This window comes from Mauremys reevesii, linkage group 4 (assembly GCF_016161935.1).
Source record: "Mauremys reevesii isolate NIE-2019 linkage group 4, ASM1616193v1, whole genome shotgun sequence".
In the NCBI taxonomy this organism is placed as follows: domain Eukaryota; kingdom Metazoa; phylum Chordata; order Testudines; family Geoemydidae; genus Mauremys; species Mauremys reevesii.
The window spans coordinates 144,301,796-144,325,926 of record NC_052626.1 but is presented as its reverse complement, the minus strand read 5'-3'; the positions used below and the strand labels follow the sequence as shown (position 1 = coordinate 144,325,926).

The following is a 24,131-nucleotide window of genomic DNA, read 5'->3' as shown; positions in this document are numbered from 1 at the left end:
GGGGAACGGAGAGCTGATCTTACAAAAGGAGACTAGAAGAGCTTGGCTTGTTTAGCCTAATAAAATGCCTGCTGTGAGGGGAGTTGATTGCTGTCTCTAAATACAGGAGGGGAGCAAACATGAGGGAGGGAGAAGGGTTATTGAAGCTAAAGGACAATGTTGGCACAAGAACAAATAGCGATAAACTGGCCATGAATAAGTTTAGAAGAAGGTTTCTAACCGTCAGGCGAGGGAAGTTGTGGAACAGTCTCCTAATAGGAGCAATCGGGACAGGAATCCAAACTGGTTTTAAGAGGCAATTTGATAAATTTATGAAGGGAATTATCTGACAGGGTTGCCTATGAAAGCAAGGGCTGGACTAGATGTTCCAGAAGATTCCTTCCAATCCTATGCTCTTATATATAGATTTTTTTTCTGTATTTTAAAACTAACCTCTTAGTCTCTCAGAACCACAAATATTTCACCTGTCATGACAGTCAAAGGATCTAGAAAAATGCAGCTCCGTAGAAAGATTTAAAGAATGGGATTGTTACCATAGACAGAAGATGAATATGAGGGGGCTGGATCCAAGTCTACTGATTGGTCTAGAGAACGGAGATCAAGAGCATCTGTTCTCCCTGTCTCATAACACAGGAACAAGGGGACAGTGAATGAAAATAAAAGGTGGGGAATTCAAAACTGATAAAAAGAAATAATTTTTCACATATGCAATTAGCCCGTAGAACTCACTGCCGCAAGAATTTGTTGAAGCCAAGAACTTCAATTAATAGATTCCAAGGCCAGAATTGACGAATGTGATCATCCAGTCTGATCTCCTATATAACACAGGCCATAGGACTTTCCCAAAACAATTCCTGTTTGAACCAGAGTAGAACTTTAAAAAAAAATCCAGTCTTGATTTAAAAACTGCCAGTCCCATTGTAACACTTGGTAAGTTGCTACAATGATTAAATACCCTCATTGTTAAAAAAAAAATTATGCTTCATGTCCAGCCTGAATTTGTCTATTTTCAACTTCCATTCATGTGATCATGTTATACCTAGCAGATTGAAGAGCCCATTATCAAATATTTGTTCCCCACATAGAAACTTATAGACTGTAATCAAATCACCCCATAACCTTCTCTTTGTTAAGCTAAATAGATTGAATTCCCTGAGTCTCTCGCTATTAAGGCAGGTTTTCTAATTGTTTAATCATTCTTGTGACTCTTCTCTGGACCATACCCAATTTATCAACATCTTTCCATATGTTTGTACAGTGGCTAGCATAACTGGGCTCCGATCATAACTGGGGTCTATCGATGCTACCTCAATACAAAGGATAAATAATAATTATTAGTAGTAGTTGACTAAAGCTGTATTTTCTGGGGTGCTGTGCACCTGCAGCTATCATACAAATCAGCTGGAGTTCTGGTTGCCTCACACCTCTGAGAATCAGGCCCATTATAATAACACTGAAATAAAACATCTCACCTCCAGGCACAGTCCATTGGTGCCATCTGTATTTGACTGTTGATTCACTGCCACCTTCAGAATGTCAATCAGGCCATTGTGCTTCTGCTTTCCAAAGTACAGGTCCTGAATCTGCTCTGTGTCCTCCAGAGGAGAATATTTGAGGCGCAGGATGGAATCAGGGGTTGCACACTCTATGAGTTTGCTTTTCGAAGCTGCGAGGACTGACTCTTCACTGGACAGAGAGATCCCCTGAAGGCCACTCGGACAGCACTGCAGAACAACAGTGGCTGCAGTGTCATCGCTGAAACCAATGAAAACATCACATTCCTTTGGAGCCAGGTCTGCCGGCCTCGTGCAGCAGAAATCCATGTTCTCGATAGTGACGAACAACTTGGCCCATTCATTCAGCTGTGTCGTCAGCCTCTTCTGCTGCCAGTGCAGAATGGTGTTCATCTCCAAGCAGTATTTCTCCAGCCTGTTCAACAGCGGGGTGGGGAACTGCGTGTAAACCACGTTCTTCTCCTCAATCACAATCAACCTAAATTCCTCCTTCACGCGGCATTTAACCCTGTGAGTGCCAAGGCCAAGATCGACATAATAGTTCCCTCCTAACCTGACAAAGCACTGGTTCAGTGCATCGTAAAGGCTTTCGTACAGGTTGTGAATGTTTAAGAGAATGACGGGCCTGCCTGTCTCCATGCAGATTTTCACTCTGTTAACAGACCGACACACCTGTGAATATTCTTGGTCCCGCGGGAAACCCGAGCCAAATATAATATCACAGTTCTCTATGTCCATGAGGTTGGTCATCTGTATGATCTGGAAAGCCGCGTGGTTTGTTGTTAACAGCAACAAGTATCTAGACACAAACCCAGTCTGTTTCTTGTCTAAATTTTCCTGTAACAAATGAACTGTATGGCTGGTTTCTAAGTTGGAAGGCAGAGATATGGGTGAGTAGTTTCTGAACAGAGCTAAAGGATTCAGATCTTTTGAACCTCCAAAGTTTCTCAGAATTGCTTTTGCAATGAGCTTTTCTTCTTCGGAGATGCTTTTTATGTCCTTGGCATAGGACAGTATCATTTTGATGAGGCTGTAGAAGTCACGGAGCCCAAAAAATTCCATGGACTGTTCTTTTAACACCTCACAATAGAAGTCAGCCAGAGAGGGGAACAAATGCTCAATCTTGGTAACATGCAGATCATCAGCACAGATTCCCTTGGCTGTCTTCACCAGCTCGTCTTTGTTGAGATCGGTCCGGAACACAAGGAGGCCCCGGTTCATTTTAGCAGGATCCAGAGCCCAGTTCGAAATGCCAACAAAGCCAACTTTTTTGTACGGTTCTGGGGCCTCATCATCAACGCAACCGTCTTCAAGAAGAGGATGCAGTGTCTTCAGGGGCATCTCAGGTGAGTCTTCTGCAAGGCCTATCTCATCCAGGATAACCACAGAGGCAAACTCCTCCAGTTTCTGGCCCCTTTGGAACTGTGCACATTGTTTGAAAGTGGAGATGATTCCTTCGGGCTTGGAATGAGGGCTGCACTGGAATGACACCAGCTGGATCTGCTTGCACCGTTTGAACAATCTTGTTTTAGATAATCTGCCCTGCATTGCGTCAGCAGCTATGGTCTTAGACAGGGATTTGGAGCTACCTGGCTTCCCGACAAGGAACAGCGGCACTCTCAGGTCCATGCATATGACCATCATGAAGATGTTTTCCCTTAGGGCATCGTTCCGTGCTGTTGTCTTGGGAACAGAGAGGTTATCCAGGAACACCTCTTGGCAAAGTACAATCTCTAGCTGAAGCAGGGATTCAGGCACAGAGAAGCATTTCGCTATCTCTTTCAGATAATCTTGGCGACTCTCGAGAGATACATAATAGCAAACTCCAACTGCAAGAAGCAGAGATCTTTGTGCTTCATTTAATGCAAATATTTGATCTTTCTCACACCCCTTTGCAAGGGCATGAATGGATGGGTCATAGCCCTTTGACTGTTGAGCCTCACTCTTTTTTTCGTCGATAAGAGGAAAAAGCAGATCTCTTAAGTTATAAAACCACAGCAGCACCCCCATGCAGCGCTCTATGTCCCGGAGACTGACGATTCTGCATTCCTCTTTCTTCTCTCTTAAAAACTTCTGGGAGGTGGAAATGACGGAGGTAAAAACATCCATGTTCTCTTTGGGAAGCTTGTCTTTCACGATGGATTTAACAATCTGTCTGATGTACAGACTCTGAGTCTTTTCATTTAGTTCCCCAAAGTCCCAGACGAGAGGCAACATGCTCGGTGGAAGAGGCTGCACCCGATACACCAGCTGCCTCAAAGGGATGAAGCCCAGCTTTTCTAGGGTGTCTTCACTCCGAACTCTGTACCCCAAGCCGGCTTTCTCTAGCTTCTCAATGGTTTCCTTGGTGTGCCTTTTGTAAGGGTTGCAAGCAGCCACCACTTTTAAGCGCGTGGTGGAGATTGGCTCTCCATTCACACTCTGGTCACATAGGACCTCTTTAATTGCAAACACGGCTTCGGTGGTGTTGGCTTCATCAAAGAACAGCACCGTGTCCATGTTGTGTCTCTCTTCATTGTAGTGCGCCAGCTCGATGGCTTCCTTGACTTTCTGGTGGATGATTTTGGAGCTGGTGCCTCCATGAACGCGCACTAGCATCATATTCTGAACATCCCTTCCTGCTCTTTGCAAGCTGCACATAAACTGCACCAACTTGGTCTTCCCACAGCCTGTTTCGCCCATGATGATCACGGGGATCCCACACTGGAACCTCAGGTGAATGGCCAGCATTTTCATGGTATTGTCCAGGGTCAGTTGGTAGGATTCATCTGGGTCTTGGGAGCTTCTCACACCGAATACGCTGCAGAGAGTTTCTAGCTGTTCTTGCCTGGACAGATCTTCAAACTTTTTATTAAAAGGGACTTTCTGAGCCTCAAGGGTGCGATATAAACGTGGATCAATAACCTTCTCCTCTAAAACAGCCTGTGAATGTGCATCAATAGCATCAAAACTCCGATTGATATGGAAACCCAAGAACTCCATGGAGTGGTTGTCAGCATGGAAAATTATGTAGGGATGAGACTCTTGCTCCCACTTGCGTCTTAACTGGTACCCTCCCAATACACTGTCCTCGTCCATTTTCTCCTCTTCACTGGGTGAGCTTTCATCTGCCATGGCTAGGGATGGCAAAGCAAAGTCCTTGGACATGGTGATCATAAATTTTATCACAAACGCCTTGAAGCCCTTAAATCCCTCTCTGGCTAATTTGCTACTGCAGAACACTGAGTTTTCACACTTCATCAGCTGGAGGTTTAGGAAGCGCGTGAAGTTGCTGAGCTCAGTCCAGGAAGGGTTCTTTCTCCCACAAGACTTCAACAAAAGACTCAGACACTCTTCCTGGGTCCCTTCAATCTTCCCAGGGGTGAAACAGAAGCTGTCTAGATTGGCCTTTTGCTGGTATCTGCTGATGTACTGGTATGACCTTTGGAAGGCATCACCCCTGAACATGTCACTATCCAGTAGCTGTTGTTCCACTTCAGCAGGCGCTCCAGAACGGTTATTTTTAAGCATCTCTAGTACTTCTATTGGTGATATGCATTTCACAGCTGGAAGGAGATTTAGAAATCTTTTCTCCATTTCACTCGTCATCTAAAAGACATATGATAAGGAGTTAAAGCTTTATAAACACTGAAGTTACCCAAACAAACTGAAGCAATCATCTACAAATTAACATTCATATTATCCACGAGGATGACTTAATTATTATAGCACAAAGAATTTGAGTAAGGTAGGACCATGTTAGACAGTGCAAATCCTCAAATAGAACCATCTCATCTTCCTAGATGATAGTGTTTAATTCACAAAACTTTTAAAGATGAGCAGTAGCCAGTTTTAGGTAGGCTATAAGCCCTGCTATGAAAAAAAGCTTTACTCTAATATAGTCCCATGGTCTTGCCTCTTGCACACTTCTGTGTATAGCTGATGATCGTACCAACCTTGGGTCCTAATTTCCACTGTTTGGCACCTTGTGCTGTTATTTATACAACATTATCAGATCAGAATGGTAGCATCACATAGGTATAAATAGCTTCATAAGAACGGCCATACTGGGTCAGACCAAAAGTCCGTCTAGCCCACTATCCTGTCTCTCGACAGTGGCCAGTGCCAGGTGCCCCAGAAGGAATGAACAGAACAGGTAATCACCAAGTGATCCATCCCCTGTTGCCCATTCCCAGCTTCTGGCAAACAGAGGCTAGGGACACTGGCTAATAGCCATTGAAGGACCTGTCCTCCATTAACTTATCTAGTTCTTTTTTGAACCCTGTTATAGTCTTGGCCTTCACAACATCCTCTGGCAAGGAGTTCCACAGGTTCACCATGCATTGTGTGAAGAAATACTTCCTTTTTTTTTGTTTTAAACCTTCTGCCTATTAATTTCATTTGGTGACCCCTAGTTCTTGTGTTATGAGAAGGAGTAAATAACGCTTCCTTATTTACTTTCTCCACACCAGTCATGATTTTATAGACCTCTATCATATCCCTCCTTAGCTGTCTCTTTTCCAAGCTGAAAAGTCCCAGTCTTATTAATCTCTCCTGATATGGCAGCCGTTCCATACCCCTAATCATTTTTGTTCTTTTCTGAACCTTTTCCAATTGCAGTATATCTATTTTGAGATGGGGCAACCACATCTGTACACAGTATTCAAAATGTGGGCGTACCATGGATTTATATAGAGGCAATATGATATTTTCTGTCTTATTATCTATCCCTTTCTTAATGATTCCCAACTTTCTATTAGCTTTTTTGCCTGCCATTGCACATTGAGTAGATGTTTTCAGAGAACTATCCACAATGACTCCCAAGATCTCTTTCTTGAGTGGTAACAGCCACTTGAATCACAAGGTTCAAGGCAGGCCCCTTAACTTTAACATATACATATACAATGTGGCCAACCTAATGCTCCTCTGGATACTGACTAGAGTTGGCCGAAATTTTTTGACTGAAAACATTTCCTGTCAGAAAATGTGGTTTCATTGAAATTTTCAGCAGGAAAGGGTCGATTTTGATTACATCTTGATTACATTTTTCAGTTTTCCATAAAAATTGGAAACAATTTTTTTTTGTTTTGAATCATGTCAAAAATTGTTTTGATTTGGTAATGTTAAAATGAAAAAAAAAATCCTTTTGACATGACTAAACATTTTCTTTCAGTCAAAAATGTTGCATTTTTCGTTTTGATATTTCTGAATCAAAACTTTTCAGAACTTTCCAAACTTTGGACGAAAAATTGAAATAGCAGATTTCCCTAGAGAATGGAAGTTCCATTTTCCAAACAGCTCTAGTACTGACAATATGTATTTCCTCCAACAGAAATGATTTTATACAGCTTACTCATTTTTCTCTATTTTTGGACTGTACAATACGGGCCAAAGATTTGTAGTCCATCAAGGTCCTCTTACATTGAATTTTAACATGCTACTATCACATGCATGTTGCTAGGTTCCTGAGAATACCTGCTATTCACTGTGCATAACATTTGGAGAGTACCTCTTTTTTTCTTGTGCTGCTTATGCCTTTTCCTCTCACCAGGTATTCAATCAAATAAAGATGCGACTCTCTGCACTTCCAGACCATGCCATCAGGGCTTTGGATGTGTCTCAGAATGCACAACTCAATCAGTAATTTGTAAAGACCCTTCGAGACCTGTCAAGAAAGATGCAGGACTGGTCAGTTTTGCTCCATCAAAATGTCAGCTGTTCATTGCTTCCCATTGTTACTAAACTTTGAGTTAGTGAAGACCCAATAAATCAACAAAAGAGAAAAAATGGTTACTCACCTTCTCATAACCGTTGTTCTTTGAGATGTGTTGTTCATGTCCATTCCAATCAGGTATGTTCACGTGCACGTGCACAGTAGCCAAAGAATTTTTCCTTTATCAGCATCTGTGGGTCGGCCTGGGTGCCCCCAGGAGTTGCACCTTCATGGCGCTCAATATAGAGCCCTGCCGACCCACCACTCCCTCAGTTCCTTCTTGCTGGCAACTCCAACAGAGGGGTAGGTGGATGGGCATTGGAATGGACATGAACAACACATCTCGAAGAACAACAGTTACAAGAAGGTGAGTAGCCGTTTTTTTCTTCAAGTGCTTCTTCATGTCAATTCCAATCAGGTGACTCACAAGCCCACGTTCAGGAGGTGGGGTTGGAGTTGTCCACTGATTGGAGCACTGCTCTTCTGAAGGCTGCATCGTCTCTGGCCTGCTGGGTAATCGCATAGTGTGTGGTGAAAGTATGGATGGAAGACCAAGTCACCGCTCTGCAGATTTCCTGAGTGGGGACCTGTGCCAGAAACGCTGTTGATGAAGCCTGCGCCCTGGTAGAATGCGCAGTGATTGGGGGTGCGGGAACCCCCGCCAGGTTGTAGCACTCATGAATGCAGGATATGATCCATGACGAAATGCATTGTGACGACACGGGAAGACCTTGCTCTGGTGCGCTGTCCTCGACCGCACCTTCAGAAGGCCGGTTGTCCCAAGCCCTGGACAGAGGGTTGACACAGTCTTCTCTTGCTGCTTTGATTCCTCCTTCTGGAGCCATCTTGGCAGTTCTGATGATTGAACTGTTGAGGAGGCTGCGGGGGGAGTGTCTCCACTGCATTGAAGGCACATAGAGGCCCAAGGACCTGAGGGTGGCTCTGGAGTCTTTAAGGCTATTTAGTCTTCTGTCATTTTTCTCTGAGAAGAGTGTCTCACCCTGGAAAGGCAGGTCCTGAATGGTTTGCTGGACCTTGTAGGGGAGGCCAGAATCCTGTAGCCATGAGCCCCTTCTCATAGCCACTCCTGTGGCTGTCACCCTGGTGGCCACATCTGCCCCGTCCAGGGCCGCCTGAAGGGACGCCCTTGAGATCAGTTGCCCTCCCTCAACCAACGCTGAAAACTTGGCATGGGAGTCCAAGGGAAGCAACTCCATGAATTTAGCCATCGCCAAGCAGGTGTTGTACGAATACCTGCTGATGATGGCCTGCTGGTTGGATATTCGGAATTGTAATCCCCTCATTGTCCGAACAGGTCTGACTTTTTTGCGTCCCTATTCTTGGGGGAAGGGGCTTGGAAGCCTTCTCTCTCCTGCTGATTATCAGCATCCACCACCAGAGAGTCAGGCTGGGGGTGGGAATAAAAATCCTGCCTCAGCCGAGGAGGGGGGGTAGGACTGTTGAGGCTGCGGCTTAAAAGGTCTATGGTGGGTGACCGGTGTGTGCATTCCTAGGGAATGCATTATAGCCCTAGAATCTTTGAGGCTCTCTAGTCTAGAGTCCATCCTTTCAGAAAACAGGCCATGCCCTTCAAATGGAAGGTCCTGTAGGGTTTGCTGTAGCTCTGGAGGCAAACCCGACACCTGAAGCCACAATATGCGGCGCATGGCTATGCCCGAAGCAAGGGTCCCGGCCACCTCTAAAGAGGCCTGTAAGGAGGTCCTGGCTACCGTTTTACCCTCCTCCATTAGAGCCCCAAACTCGTCCCTGGATTCTGGGGGCCCTAGTTCTTTGAATTTCAATATGGAGTTCCATGAATTATAGTCATAGTGGCTTAGGAATGCCTGTTGGTTCACGACCCTAAGCTGTAGCCCCCAGGAGGAATAGATCTTGCGCCCAAACAAATCGAGGCGCCTGGCATCCTTCGACTTGGGTATCAGAGCCTGTTGCCCATGCCTCTCCTTCTCGTTTACCGAGGCCACCACTAGTGAACACAGCTGTGGGTGAGTGTATAAGTACTCATGCTCTTTGGAGGGAACAAAGTATTTCCTCGCCACTCCTCTAGCCGTTGTAGGGATAGAAGCAGGCATCTGCCAGATCATTTTGGCAGTGGTGTGGATGGTACGGATGAGGGGCAAAACCACTCGGGACGGGGCCTCTGCTGACAGGATGTCAACCACTGGGTCCCCAGCTCCACCACCTCCTCTGCCTGGAGGTTCATATTACGTGCCACCCTACATAGGAGGTCCTGGTGGGCACAAAGGTCTATTGGAGGAGGACCTGAGATTGTTGTCCCTGCCACTGCCTCATCTGGGGAAGATGAGGAGGATGCTACAGGGGCTAGAGGGTCTGGAGCATGCCCAGAGGTGGGGGCTGCAGCTTCCATACCCCTCTGGCACCCAACGCTCTGAGTGAGCCGAGCGGGAGGCCCCAGACGGTACCCCCTGTGCTTGGTGGTATGCCCACGGGGTCCAAAAGGACCATTGAGGCGGTCCTTGACTGGGATCGTGGCCTTCCTCATGCCAGTGCCCGGCATCCCCCTCGCCCTGGCCAGGGGCATGGTATCCTGGACACAAGCCCCCCTCGGACTGCGACGAGCGAGAGGCAGAGCATGAGGGTCAGGGCGGTGCTGAATGTGACTGTGTCGATTCTCCAGGACGTGATGGAAATCGGTACCGGGTCGCCATTGAGCGGTGCTGCTGAGGTGCCGGGGCCTGGTCTGGTACCGAGATCCAGACCTTGACCACGATGATGACCGTTTGCAGGATCGGTGCCATGACTGGCTCCAGGAGGGAGATTGGCGCGCTGAGCAGTGCCGAGAGTGACGTCAGGAATCCAGCCAGTACCGTTTCTTGCCATGAGCCAGAGCAGTGCCGTGAGTACGACCGACAATGCGAGTACGACTGGTGCAGTGAGAGAAAGCGGTGCCGGGACTGCGAGCATCGTCGGGACTGCGAGCATTGTCTGGAGCGGGTTTGGATCCGGGACCGGGACCAGTGCCATGTTTCCACCGGAGGAGTTGCCGGGCGAATCAGGGCTGTCTTGCCCCTAGACTGTACCACGGAGGTGGTACCACGGTCTGTGGTGATGCAGAGTCCATCAGGGTGATGATGTCTCACGCCACTGCAAAGGTCTCCAGTGTTGACAGAAGCCAGGCTCAACCACGGTACATGCCAGGGAGCCTGTGCGCACCAGACACAACAGCTCCTCCCTTGCTGCTGGAGTCGACCGTGTCGGCATCGGTGCTTCCCCCTTGGTTGCTCCGTGCCTGGACACGACTCCGAGGGTGGTCTAATGGGTGTCTTGTGGGTGTTGACAACTGCTGAGGTGGCTCTGCCATCTCTGCCCTGCGGTGCCGCTTCTGGCCAGGTGAAAGAGATGGGTGCCTCCAGTGGGTATAACTGGACACTGCAAGACGGAGGTTCCTAGGGTTGTTTCTGGGCCCAGAGATATTGGCTAGTGTCATTCGCTTGCAAATAGCTGGGAGCAGCTTACATGCCAGAGGCTGTGCGTGAACAGCCCAGGAGTGGGGGTTCTCACAGCACAGCAGGGTAAGGCTGGCTCCCAGAGTCAAGGATTGGAGAGGCCTAGCAGATCACTGGTCCAGACAACACTAGAGGGGAACACCACAGTCGGGGTCACTTTTGGGCATGCGCTTCATACAGATCTGGCAAGTCTTAAAGATTGGGGTTCGCGGGATGTTCCAGTAACCAAAGGAGGCGAAACAGGGGGAACCCCCCCATAACTAAAACTTATAGAAGAACTAATATACTATTTATGGAGATTGTGCTCAGTAAAGACACTTACCACAGGGGATATGTCAATATGGAAGATCCTGGGCCCAGCCTCATTTGGTTTCTGTTCCAGTGAGCGAAGCTCCTCCAGGAGAAATCCAAAATCTATTTCCGAATCCGACAGCCTAATGGTTTTGTGGCTCAGCCCAGCATTCTCTGGTCGGGTTTTGGCTTTTCTGGTGGTATTTGCTACAAACAAAGACTTCCCTAAAACGAGAGAGAAGGTTGAAATTCCATTTCTACAGAGCTCTGCCTCCTCATATTCTGCCTTTATGTTTCAATTTCTTCACCTGAAACAGAGAAGGACAGATCCCCAGCTGCTGAAAATCAGCCATAGCTCCATTCACATCTGTGGACTATCCATTGGAGTGAGCCATTGGAGTAAGTGGAGCTACGCTCATGTACACAGGCTGAATATCTGGCCTTTTAAAATATTTTTTCTTCAAGTTGGGAGCTAAAAGAAGATTCTACATTGGAGAAATCTTTCCTTCGCGCCACAGGTCAGGCATGCCATAAATTAGAATATAAGAACGGCCATACTGGGTCTGACCAAAGGTCCATCTCACTCAGTACCCTGTCTTCCGACAATGGCCAATTCCTGTTCATTCCCTCTGGGGCACCTGAACAGGTAATGATCAAGTGAGCCATCCCCTGTCGCCCATTCCCAGCTTCTGGCAAACAGAGGCTAGGGCAGCGGTTCTTGCAACAATTTTTTTGGTGGCCTCAGAGTGTGGCCACTAGCTCTTGCTGCTGGCGGCACTGACACTATTTCCTAAAATTATTTATTTTTCCTAAAGTTAATAAAGTAATATGCACATATATATACACATCCAAATCATTGTAATTTATTTATATAAGGTTTTAGGGTGTTTTGCAGACTCAATAATATAAATCATGCACAGTTATCTCTATTCTTTACTGGACCTAACAGAATAGAAACACAAATAAGGTGCTTTGCACATTCTTGCCTTTTTTATTATTGTTTCTTTTGCTTTTTTTTAGTAAAAGTGGTTGTCTCTATAACAATTCTGAAGTAAATTTAAAAATGCTTTGACATAATAGAAGTCCAAATTATAATGAAAAACATCTCTGGGTGGCTTGGGTCTGGGGAGGGCAGGGTAGGCACAGCTGCGGCTGGCCCGGGGATCCTCTGGGCAGGAGCAGGGGCTCAGCCTGGAGATCCTCTGGATGAGGGGTGGTGTGCTCCAGGCGTCAGTCAGCCCGGGGCTCCTCCGGGCAGGTGTGTATGTGTGCGGAGTCTTGGGGCCTCAGCGAGCCTGGGGCTCCTCTGGCTGGGTGGGGGTGGAGGCACTCAGGGCTTCTCTGGGCTGGGGGCTTGTGGCTACAGGCACAGGGGGTCTTGGGCAGCCGGGGGGGGGGGGACCCACCACTCGCCTCCTGCATCCTTCCTCAGTCCCCCACCCACTGCTCATCTCCTTTCACCGCACAACCTGCCATCTGCCTCTTCACTCCCCTGCCACAGACAACCTCCTGCCCGCCACGAGAACTTGGCTCATCGCCACCTCTGCACTCCCCCACTCACAGCCAGTTCCCCCCCCCCCCCACCGCCTCCTCACCCTGCTACCGGCTCACCGCTCACCTCCTTACTCCTCCACATGGGCCCCCTCGCCACTTACCTCACTGCTTGCCTTCTCACTACCCCCCTGCCACTTTCTTCCTCTCCCCTGCTAACCTCCTCACTCCCCCGCTCACAGCTCCCCCCACATCTGCCTCCTCACCCTGCAGCTGGCTCGTCACTCACCTGGGTCCGCCTGTGCCAGGCCCCCCCGCCTGCCTCACCACTCACCCCCCCCACCCACTGCTCACCTTGCTGCTCACCTTCTTCCTTAAACATTGTGCGCCCCACCTGTGTGCCCCACCTGTGTCTCCAGAGAAGCAGCGCATGCAGGAGCAACAAGGATGAAGGGGAGGAGCTCATGCTTCCCCCCACTGCCCAGGAAACTGCTGTGGCTGCAGGGAAACCCCCTGGTGGCGGCATTTGAGAAACAGTGGGCTAGGGATACCATCCCTGCCCATCCTGGCTAATAGCCATTGGTGGACCTATCCTCCATGAACTTTTGAACCCTGTTATAGTCACTTGCTGTAACATGAGCTTCCTTAATGGTAAAGGCCCCGTTCAGGTTCTGAATCCCCACCCCCTCAATAAAGAGCATAAAGCAGAGCTGAAACCGAGGGCAGATTTTCTGCTCCATTCTGATGTAAAGTCTCTTCAGCCGGCGCCTATGCCACCTCCTGCAGCCCCAGAGCCAAGTCTGGACCAACAGCCTATTTGACTAAAAGCGTCTGAAGATACTTGGGAGCCTCACAGGGAAAGTGTGCCCACAGCTACAGCTCTAGCTAGACCTTGATCCCCATGTGTAGGTCACGGGTCTACCTGTTCCTTATGTACTCTGGGGCACCGTGAGAAGAGCTTGGACAGAGAAGATTGATTTTGCTCCATCTCCCAGTGCATAAGGGCAAATCAGAATCTAGCCCTTAATTTGTATTCAATTCATACTCATCAGAACAAGTATAATCCAGATTAAATCTCTACTAAAACCTACCCATGCCAGCTCGCTCTGAAAATACAAACTTCATGTTCTGTTGAAATGGTTCTTCAAAGACCTGAGCAACAGATGCCACCCCACTGGGCACTCTCAGATGTGCCTTCAGGTATTTCTGAATTTCTACTTCAGAATTACAGGAAAAGGCGACTTTGTATGTGTCGAAGGCCGTCATAACATAAGAATTGTGAGCTTTGGAGTCACAGAAGATAAGAAACCTGTAATCGGCAATGCTGGAAGACTGTGTGAAGTGGAAGAAGGAGGACTCCAGTTGTTTGGAGACTTTGTAAACTAATTTTTCTGCACCAAGCAAGCAATAGATCTTTTTGTGTCTGGGGTCTGGAGAAAGAGCTCTCCTCACAATCAGCTCAATGTCTTCTTCCTCTGTCTCAGGGGTACAGACCAGCACCTCATCGTATGTTGGAAGAGATGCCACCTCGGAGTGCCTATAGACTGACAGCAAGGAGGGTAACATCTGCTCTTCTTTACATGTGACAAGGCAAGGCTTCCCCGCTTCCAAACCCACTGGTAAATTTCTCTCAATGACAGCGGTTTCAGGAGATGTCAGGTATTTCAACATTTCACCAAAAACATCCAGGCTGATGTACTTGTCTGACACCAGGCCAGTGAGCTTGCTGCAGTAAGCGTTCCAGAGCAAATGCACCTTGGTGTAGATAGATGGCAAATTCTCAAAGGAAGTGGCCAGTTCATCTTTCGCAAGGCTTTGGAAGGCAGATGGATCCACATCTCTGATCCTGTTTTTAAAGTTCATGGACTTCTGCAGAAAGGCTTCTCTCTGCTCATCGTATAATTTGCTCAGCTCTTCAATCTTTTCCTCTTCATCAGCGTAGTCTAAGGCAAATTCCATAAGCATATGCACTGTAATGGCTGAGTTTGGCAGGTAACTCTGCAGAGCTGCCTTACCCACTGATTCGTCATACCCAGACTCAACGAGATCTTGGATGAGCTGAGGAAATTTAATGATGTAGTCATTCCAGGACACCAACTGATCATCTTTCTCAGATATATCAACAGATTCTGCAGGAGTTTCAAGTGCTCTCTTTAATGCTTCTCTGATATCCTCTTCTTTAACATCATGCTTGAAAACAGAAAGCATATTGAGAACCTGTGCTTCTGTTTGTCCTTCATGCAGTTGGGCTAACTTGCTACACAAGTAGAAGAGTTGGCGTGCAGTGAACATGTTTAGATGACAATAATTGTTCCTTTGAGTCTCCAGATATTTCTTCCACTCTACAAGACAATGCTCCATGACTTTGCAAATGCCGTCTAATTCTTCCAGGACGGGTTTGTTGCTCTGAACAAGGATTCCGGCTATTCCAAATTCAGCATATATTGTTACTTTGCGTTTGGGGTCACAATAAATTTCAGCTTTCCAGTCTATGAAAAGGATGTTGCCAGTGCTGAGAAGTTGCAAGTAGATCTTCCCAATCATTTCAATTTTTTCCAGGATCTGTATTGTGTCAAATACACAATGGGAACATAGAATTTATACAATACAGCTTGTTTTCAAGATCATTAGGTCCATATGAATATTATACTTTCCTTTAAGGATCTTAACCTGGGTAATTTGAATAATTTGATTACGTGGGGATTCATGTTGGGACATCCAGACTCTCTCTTTTTACATCAGGTAACCAGAATGCTGACATGAAAAGGATCCACTTTTTGTGGAATATTTTGATATTTCTATTTTGATATCCTTCTATAGTGCCTCATGGGAGTTGTTGTTCAGTTGTTGTCTCATGTCCCCATTCTCCTCTATGGGCTGGGCAACTCAGCTGGTCTCCATCTTCCATGATGCAACCATTTTCCCTTGCCGTGGGTGGAGACAATGGTGCATCATGGGAGATGTAGTACAATTAGGGAGCCCCGCCTATAGAGTAGAATGGAAACATGAGGCACCCAAACGACAACTCCCATGAGGCAGTACAGTGGCATTTTGAGAGGAAGGATGGTCCAGTAGTTTGGGCACTAGCCTAGAACTTAGAAGACCCAGGTTCAATTCCCTGGTCTACCTCAGATTTCCTGTGTGACCTTGGACAAGTCATTCAGCCTCTCAGTTTGCCCTCTTTACAATGGGGATAACTGCCCTGCCTCACATGAGAGTTGTGAGGATAAATACATTAAAAACTGTGAATTCTTTAAGGCTACTGATTAATATATAGCACTTTTATTCAGGGCCGCCCAGAGGGTTCCGGGGGCCTGGGGCCTTCGACAGCAGGGGGGGTCCTTCCGTTCCGGGACCCGCCGCCGAAGTGCCCCCCTGCCGCCAAATTACCACCGAAGCAGGACCCGCCGCCGAAGTTCAGTTCAGTCTTCGGCGGTAATTCGGCAGCGGGGGGCCCCCACCGCGGGTCTTCGGGGCACTTCGGTGGCAGGTCCTGGAACAGAAGGCCCCCCGCCACTGAATTACAGCCGAAGACCGAGCTGAACTTCGGCGGCGGGTCCTGCTTCGGCGGTAATTCGCCAGTGGGGGGTCCTTCCGCCCCGGAGCGGAAGGACCCCCCCGCCAGCGAAGACCGGGAGCGGAAGAAGCTCCTGGGCCCGGCCCCGCAAGAGTTTTCCGGGCCCCCCGGAGCGAGTGAAGGACCCCGCTCCAGGGGCCCCGAAAAACTCTCGTGGGGGCCCCTGTGGGGCCCAGGGCCTAGGGCAAATTGCCCCTCTTGCCCCCCCCCTGGGTGGCCCTGCTTTTATTTGAGAATCAAAATATTGGGGTTTTTCAGCTAAAAATTTTTGGTTTTTTATTTTTCACCAAAAAGTCAAACTTCTCTGCAATTTTCAATAACAACAATCCCCCCTCCCATTTTGTTGACATTTTCCATAGGGAAAAAATATTTTCCCACCAGCTCCACTCAAGAATCTTTGCTGATCTCAACACAGCGCTACTATGCTTCTATAAGACCCAACCTTTTAGGGCCTGATTTTGGTAGGTGCTGAGGACAGACTACACAACTGGGTTAGTGACAACTAGAGGTGGGAGAAGAAACATGTTGGCTGAAGCTTCCCTCCCCTTCCCCCCCCCCCCCCAAAGTAGCTTCAGGTCAACTAAAACCTTCAGGAATTCATGTCAAATACATCAAATTGTTTTGGTCAGTCCTCCCACTGAAAAACCCTAAAAGAGAATTCCAGAAAAATTGAAACATTTTATTTAGACATTTTCTAAAGAAAACTTTTCTATTTTTCAATTCAAACAACTTTTTGTTTTGAAATGTACTTCAATTTTATTTAAAAAAACCTTAGAAAACATATTTAAAAGCTCTAAAATAAAATGTTTTATTTTGGGTCAATCAAAATGTTTTGTTCGACCCAAAATGAATTCTTCTTCAACTTTTTGGTTGGCTGAAAATTTTAAAAAAAAATCATTTTGGGTTGACTTGAAAGAGTTTTCTTCTTAATTTTATTTTTCAAAACAGCCAGTGGACAACAAAAATCAGTCATTCACGTAGCGCTTGAGCCCTTCTGACAAGCAGAGCCTTAGTGCTTTGTTGATCAAACCCAACATAGCGCCCATTGATGTCAACGGAACTGAATCAAAACTTCTCTCCCTTTCTTAAGGTGCTTAAATGCCACCATTTTTCATTCATTGCCACGATGTATAACTGAGTATAAGAGTGCACTGGATTAAAAGAAGAAAAATTGGGATGGCTGGTGTGACAGAAGGAGGCAGGCCCATACCATGTTATGCCATGCTTTTTTGCTTGCCTGTATCAAACTATGCCATCCATTTTGTGCCCTCTGTTGAAAGTCAGTTTAATCTTGTACATGTTGTGATGGGGCAAGGCCAAATGGCTACAGTAAAGTAGTGAGGAACAGGTATGTTAGCCCCAGGCTAAACAAATCCCTGGTACCATGGTAACCAAATGGCAGTTGCTTCAGGTTAATCAAGATACCTGGGGCCAATTAAGATCCTTCTAGACGGCAGTGGAGATAGCTAGGTTGATTGGGACACCTGAAGCCAATCAGGGGCTGGCTGAAACTAGTTAAAAGCCTCCCAGTGAGTCAGTGAAAGCGTGGGTGTCAGGAGCTATAGGAGGGAGCCGCTCTGTTGGAGGAATGAAGCAGTACAAATCCATATCAGATGCAAGGAAGGAGGCCCTGAGGTAATGGTGAAGGAGATATTGAGTGGGGGCTGCTGTGGGGAAGTGGCCCAGGGAATTGTACATGTCCTATTTCCAAAAAGTCAGCTACCATAGCTGCTAATTTTAGGGTCCCTGGGCTGGAGCCCAGAGTAGAGGGTGGGCCTGGGCTCCCCCCCCTCACCTCCCTGATTAATCACTGAGACTGGGAGACAACAGAGACTGTGCAAGGGAGGGTTGCTTCTCCTCACCTCCCTTGCTGGCTTATGATGAAAATGGCTCAGTAAGCTGTGACCCTTGCCTCTAGAGCAGTGGTCCCCAACCTTTTCATCCGGCGGGCGCCAGATGAAGGACCGTGGCAGTGGTGGAGCATCCGCCGAAATCCGGCCGAATTTCTGCAGCATTTCAGCGGTGATGCCTCTCAATGACGTCACTTGTCAGCAGCAAGCGGCATCATCGAGAGGCGTCGCCGCCAAAATGCCTCAGAAATTCGGTGGCGACGCTTCTCGATGACGCCTCTTGTGAGCGGCAAGCGGCATCATTGAGAGGCAGCGCCGCCGAAATGCCACAGAAATTCGGCAGCATTTCGGCGGATGCTCCACCGCCGGCCAGGACGCAGGTGCATTTAGATGCCCCCGCGGGCGCCATGGTGCCCATGGGTACCATGTTGGGGACCCCTGCTCTAGAAAGAGAAGGGCTACGTGGAGGGTCACAGTGAGCCTCTGAGGCTAGCAAAATCCGCCAGGAAACGCAGGACCCACGGAGTCAAGGACAGAACTTTGTCTCAATGTATAACCAGTGGATGAGGCAATGCCAAGACATCTGCCTTGCTTAGGGGGGGGTTTGGGGAACTATCAGGGAGACTGCCATCCTGGTCCATCCTCAGTGAACAAGTGTATATCCCAGTCTGAACAGGTGAGCCCTGCATGGCTGAAGGATGGAGCTTGGGAATACGAATACATGGCTGAGGGAAGAATTTCTCAGGCTGGCACTGTATTTAAGAACAGGGGGCTTAAATGCTTATGGATGGACGTAGTAGAGGGGCTTGAATGCTTATGACCCTGAGAGCTGAGCTAGTGGTAGCTTTGTTACTGACAGGGTCTCCCGCACTGGATAGGATAGGTTCCAGACCAAGGAGCAATCCATTGGTTCTCCAGATTGCAAATTGTACATAAAGCTAACAACCTTATCCCATAAAAAGTACACCTGTTAAGAAACTTTCCAATAAACCTGGAAAAAACACGAACGGTGATATGGATAAATGACCTCAATGATAGAAGGACTGGATACTAGGAACATGGAACAGTTTAAGCTTATATAGGCCAAGAGCCCTCCAAAATGTAGAGGAGCAACTAGAGCAGGGGTGGAAAAACTATGGCCCGTGGGCCGAATCCAGCCTGTGGGACTGCCAGCCCCGTGCTGTTCCCAGAAGCAGCCGGCACCACGTCCCTGTGGCCCCTGGGGGAGGCAGAGGGCTCCATGTGCTACCCTCACTTGCAGGTGCTGTCCTCCGCGGCTCCCACTGGCCAGGAACGGAGAACCACGGCTAATGGGAGCTTCGGGGGAGGTACCCGCAGGAGAGGGCAGCGCACGGAGCCCTCTGCCCCATCTCCCCCAGGGGCTGCAGGGACGTGGTGGCAGCTGCTTCCAGGAGGGCACAGGGCCAGGGCAGGCAGGGAGCCTGCCGTAGCCCTGCTGCACAATGCTGCCACCCGGTACGCCAGGGGGTAAGCAGCGCCCGCTGCCCTGCTCCCCCCCCCCCCCCCCCTGAGCCCCCCTCTGCACCTCTCTGCCCTCTCCTGCACTGCCTCCACCCCCCCCCCCCCTGCCCCCCCTATCCCCAGCCATGCCCCCCCTGCCACCCAATTTCCAGACCCAGATGAAAAAAGTTTGCCCACTCCGGAACTAGAGAAATGTCAGAGAAACATCATGACCATACATGAAGAAATCAGAAAAGAAAAATAATGGGGTGGGTATATGGGCAATGAATTTCAAAAAAAAAAAAAAAAAAAAAAAATAAAATAAAATTCTTTAAAAAATATCTGTCAAATTGTCAAAATTTACACACACTAATTAATCATGCCAATTTAAATTATTTTTTTAATTCATTTTATTTGTTGTCTGTGTCATATGTAACAATACAATACAGTAACAACACAGATACCCCTCTGACAGAAAGTTAAAGAAAAGTTAAAGAAACCTTCCCATTTCCCTGCCCCTGCCCCCCAGCCAGAGCCCAGCAGGGGCCCACAGGGCCCCAGACCCCCCCCCCCCCCCCCATTGCCCAGATACCCCCCCAGAGCCACCCCCCACCCTCCCCCCCTGCAGGCCCCCAGCCTCCTAAAGGCAGGAGACAGTCTCCTCCAAAATATGAGTTCTGCATCAGAAAGGCATGTTGCTGGAGAAATGGAGTTTCCCATCAAAGGGAAGCCCAAATATTAAGGAGTGCAAAAAGTCTCATGTTTCCTGGTTAATGCAAAGATCGGGATTTACCTCCAGAAACCTGTTCACCTCTTCTCTGCCCTGCTCAGCCTTTGTGGCTATCAGCATGAGCTTGTTCTGCAGCTCAGTGAGCTGAGCCAGGCTGTACATTTTACAGTCCATCTTGTATTTCTGGTCTCCTTGAGCATCCTTTTCAGCGATATCCCCTGGCAGTTGCAGTGAAATACAGTTATTGAGAGAAGGCTGGAAAACAGAGTTAAGAAAGATAAATGCTGCTGTGTCTTTATTCTGTGGGACAAACATGTGCACCTATCAAGGCCAATATAAAGTATCTCAGAATCAGTCATTCTGCAAGGGTTTGAATCTTAGAAATTTACTCATTTCATCTTACCAGTGAAGGGGGAAGAATCATTCTAGATCTTTAAAGTTATTATATACAGAGGACAAAGATATGCAGAAGTAATGGTGCTATGATTTGTTGGGACCAAATAAATCATCATAAAGGAGCCTTTCAGACATATCTGAGCACCCATTGTTAAAGTGTTTCAAACTGGATATTTAAAATCATTAGTCGCTTCTGAAAATCATGGCCAGATTCCAATTCTTGGGTCTCGAGCTTCTAGTATAAGCCAAGCTGAAATGGGAAAAAGGGATGATTCTAAGTCCATAGACTCAGTGACTAGTGATTTGTGGGGGCCCGATCTGGCCCTTTTTAAAAGAGGAGATTTTCAGACAGTGCTGAGCTCCTGTATGTTCATGGCACACACAGAAGTTATAAAAAATATATAAAATACTCTTGCTGGAAGTTTGCATCATGACACTACTTTATTTCTTAGAATTCATAACAATAACACGCAAGGATCCTGAGAGAGAGAGAGAGAACAGTCTGCTCCCTAAGGCAGAGAGGCACAACTCAATCCACATTGCTTCAGGCTGGCTCTCTCCAGATTGACTCTGATCACATGCTTCCCTAGAGCCTGCAAGCAGGATCAGGAAATACTTTTGAAATTTGAGGTGACAGCCTCCTATTTTAACAAAGCTCTCGGTATACCACTAGGGTGACCAGATAGCAAGTGTGAAGAATCAGGACGGGGGTGGAGGCAGATAATAGGTGCTTATATAAGAAAAAGCCTCAAATATCGAGACTGTCCCTATAAAATTGGGACATCTGGTCACCCTATGCCCCACAGTCCCCACCCTTGAAAACTAGGCCTCTCTCTTGGCTCATGTTGGGCAGCCAAAGTCACTTTGAAAATGTGGGCCCTTGTATTAAATGCTGCTGAACTTTTACCTTGAATTTCTGAGGTGTGGAGATGATAAAAATCCCTTTGGCATTGATGGCCCTGGCCTGAGCCACTGAGGAGCGTTCCACAGACCCGTGACAATCATGGACCATTTGCAGCCACTCTCTGTTGTGACAGGAATCTTTCTATTAAATAAATGAATGTATTAGTTCCAGAAGAAGGAATAAAGCAACAAACCGGAACCCTATAGCATCACTTGCTGAGATACCAACAGTACCCCAATCACTTAGTGTTCGCTCCCCTCACAGCCTGCCTGAGAGAAAGAACTAGAATCACTTCCATTGGCAAAGATGGCAAAGGAGGAGGAGGCAAACTGAGGTTCTGAAAAGCACAAATGATAGATGGGCATTTTGTGTAAGGGGCTAGAGGAATACTGAGGTAACATTATATATAACTATTACACTCCTCTTTTCCTTCACCTCAGTGTCACTGACTGACAGAGTTCTCTCTTTTCAGCATTTATCATTTAAAAACAAGGATCATACCACATTAAACCTACCACTCGCCTAGTGAGGATACAGTTATATCGATGTAATTGTGCTTATATCAGAATATTTATTCCTATATTGGAAAAGGAATAAGCTATACTGGTGTAGGGCACCAGTATAACTGTGTCCATGCTAGGGGCTACATTGAGTTAACTATTTTGGTTAAAAAAAAAAAATCACACCCATGACCGAAATAATTATACAGAACAAAAATTGTGTGGAGAGCAAGGGTATCATTTTCAAGGGATCAAACGCCCAAATGCCATTTTCAAAAGAGATCTTAAGCACTTAGGACTAGGGCTGAACAAATAATTGTTTTGGGGTTTTTTTGGTTAAGAGAGGAGGGAGGGGCAGCAAACTGAAAAATCCAAATCCAAATAAAGTTCAGTTCAAACCAAAATTGAATTTTTTGGTTTGTTTTTCTCACTGTGACAGAATGTACCCGTGTCCACAATCTAAACACTGTTGTAATAATCTTTGTACAAAGGATGTCTTGTGAGGTATCATCTGAAAACTCAATTTGCTGGTCAGTATTGTCCTGATAAAATATGTGTGGCAACACTGTATGTGAAGTTACAAGATTTCACCGTATAATGTTATTAACATGTTTCAAGTCACAGCAGATGTTGGTAAACAGGCCAGTCTCAAAGTAGGAATGTGTGTTCTGCTTAATTTGCATTTCAGGAGTAAACAGAGGCATCAAGCAGGAAGGATAGACAAAGAAACCTCAAACAGGTAAGGAAAAGAAGCAGGGAACATCTTTCTCCCTAGACTTTTTCCTGAATCTCAGCTGGAAATGTTTCTCAAGAGAGGAAATGACATTATAAAAAGGGGGGACAGGCACACCAAGACACAGACCCCCGCACGCATAGATTCAGTGCAGCAGAAGGGACAGAGGAAGCAGCCACTGAACTAGGAAAAAGGTTCTGACCTAAGAAGTTTGGTCAGTAAGACTGTTGAAAAGATGCGATGAGAAAACTTTGCTTTTAATTTAACATAGTTTATGTTAGGTACTAGTAGCATTTTTATCTTTATTTTTCTTGTAACCATTTCTGATTTTTTATGCCTCATTACTTGTACTCACTTAAAATCTCTCTTTTTGTAGTTAAAAATTTTGTTTTATTGTTTTATCTAATCCAGTGTTTTTAAATTGAAGTGCCTCGGAAACTCCATTGGGGTAACAAGATGGGTGCCTATTATTTCTATTAAAGAAATACAGACTTTATAGACATTTGTATTGCAGGGAGAGGGCTAGGCAATACAAGATACACCTTTCCTGGGGGAGAATCTAAGACTAGGAATGTGCTAGGGTCACCCTGCAGTATAACCAAGGCTGGTGAGAGCCAAGGAGTGGCTGGCTGGCTGCAGAACACACAGACCTAGCTGGGAGTGATTTGCATGCTGGAGGCTGTTTGTGAGCAGTCCAGGTTGGAGGCTACAACAGCAAGGCATTGTAAAGACCACCCCAGGTTGGAGGGCAGGGGTGACACAGCTACTTATTAGTCTGGATTGTAACCTGTGTCAGTCACAGTCACCAAAACAAAAAAACCTGAAAAAAATAGTTTTTGACTGAACAAAATGTTTCATTTGACATGAAACAAATTTTGTTTGGTTGATTTGGTTTAGGATCATTCTGGGGTGTTTTTCACCCCTTTTGTTTAAATTAGCTAAATTTTAAAATGAAATGCCATTTCAAAATGAAAAGGCAAAACAAAATGTTTCAAAATTATTTAAACAAAACACATAGATATGTTAACAAACCATTTCAATTTTTTCAACCCCTCCTTTTCCCACCAAAACTATTCACCAAATTCAACCCGAATTCATCATTTTGGTGCCCTCAAAAATGCATTTTTCAGCGAATTTACTATTCACCATTTTTTTTTGCTATGCTCTATTTAAGAGCCTAAAATCCACTGAATTTCAATGCGATATTAGGCTCCTAAATGCCTAAATAAGTTCTAAAAATGCGACAGGTTCTTAAGTCAATTAGACATTTCTGAAATTTTTACCCCAGTACTTAATAATAGAATCAAAGAAATGTAGGGCTGGAAGGGACTACAAGGGTTCATCAAGTCCAGCCTCCTGTGCTGAGGGCAGGATCAAGTAAACCTAGACCATCCCTGACAACTGTTTGTCCAATCTGCTCCCTCCTGTAAGGACGGGCATTCCACAATCTCTCTTGAAAACCTATTCCACAGTTTAGCTATCCTTACGGCTAGAAAGATTTTTCTAA

At 46.6% G+C, this 24,131-nt stretch overlaps 1 protein-coding gene across 1 annotated transcript; it reads right to left on the bottom strand.

Moving 5' to 3' along the window:
- Positions 1-572: 572 nt before the first annotated feature.
- On the bottom strand, positions 573-8,510 carry LOC120404064 (E3 ubiquitin-protein ligase rnf213-beta-like). Its single transcript, XM_039536073.1, has 4 exons — positions 8,307-8,510; positions 7,003-7,158; positions 1,473-5,102; positions 573-584 (listed from the first exon to the last, which is right to left on the bottom strand). The coding sequence occupies exons 1-4, from the start codon at positions 8,508-8,510 to the stop codon at positions 573-575; spliced, it is 4,002 nt and encodes a 1,333-aa protein (XP_039392007.1).
- Between the last annotated feature and the right edge of the window lie 15,621 nt (positions 8,511-24,131).

Coding starts and splice junctions, on each gene's coding strand:
- LOC120404064 (XM_039536073.1), bottom strand. CDS start 8,510: ATGAGGGGATTACAATTCCGAATATCCAACCAGCAGGCCATCATCAGC. Junction 7,159..8,306: donor GGGCAGATGTGGCCACCAGG/GTGACAGCCACA, acceptor CTTTCTTGACAG/GTCTCGAAGGGTCTTTACAA. Junction 5,103..7,002: donor GCAGCACAAGAAAAAAAGAG/GTACTCTCCAAA, acceptor TATGTCTTTTAG/ATGACGAGTGAAATGGAGAA.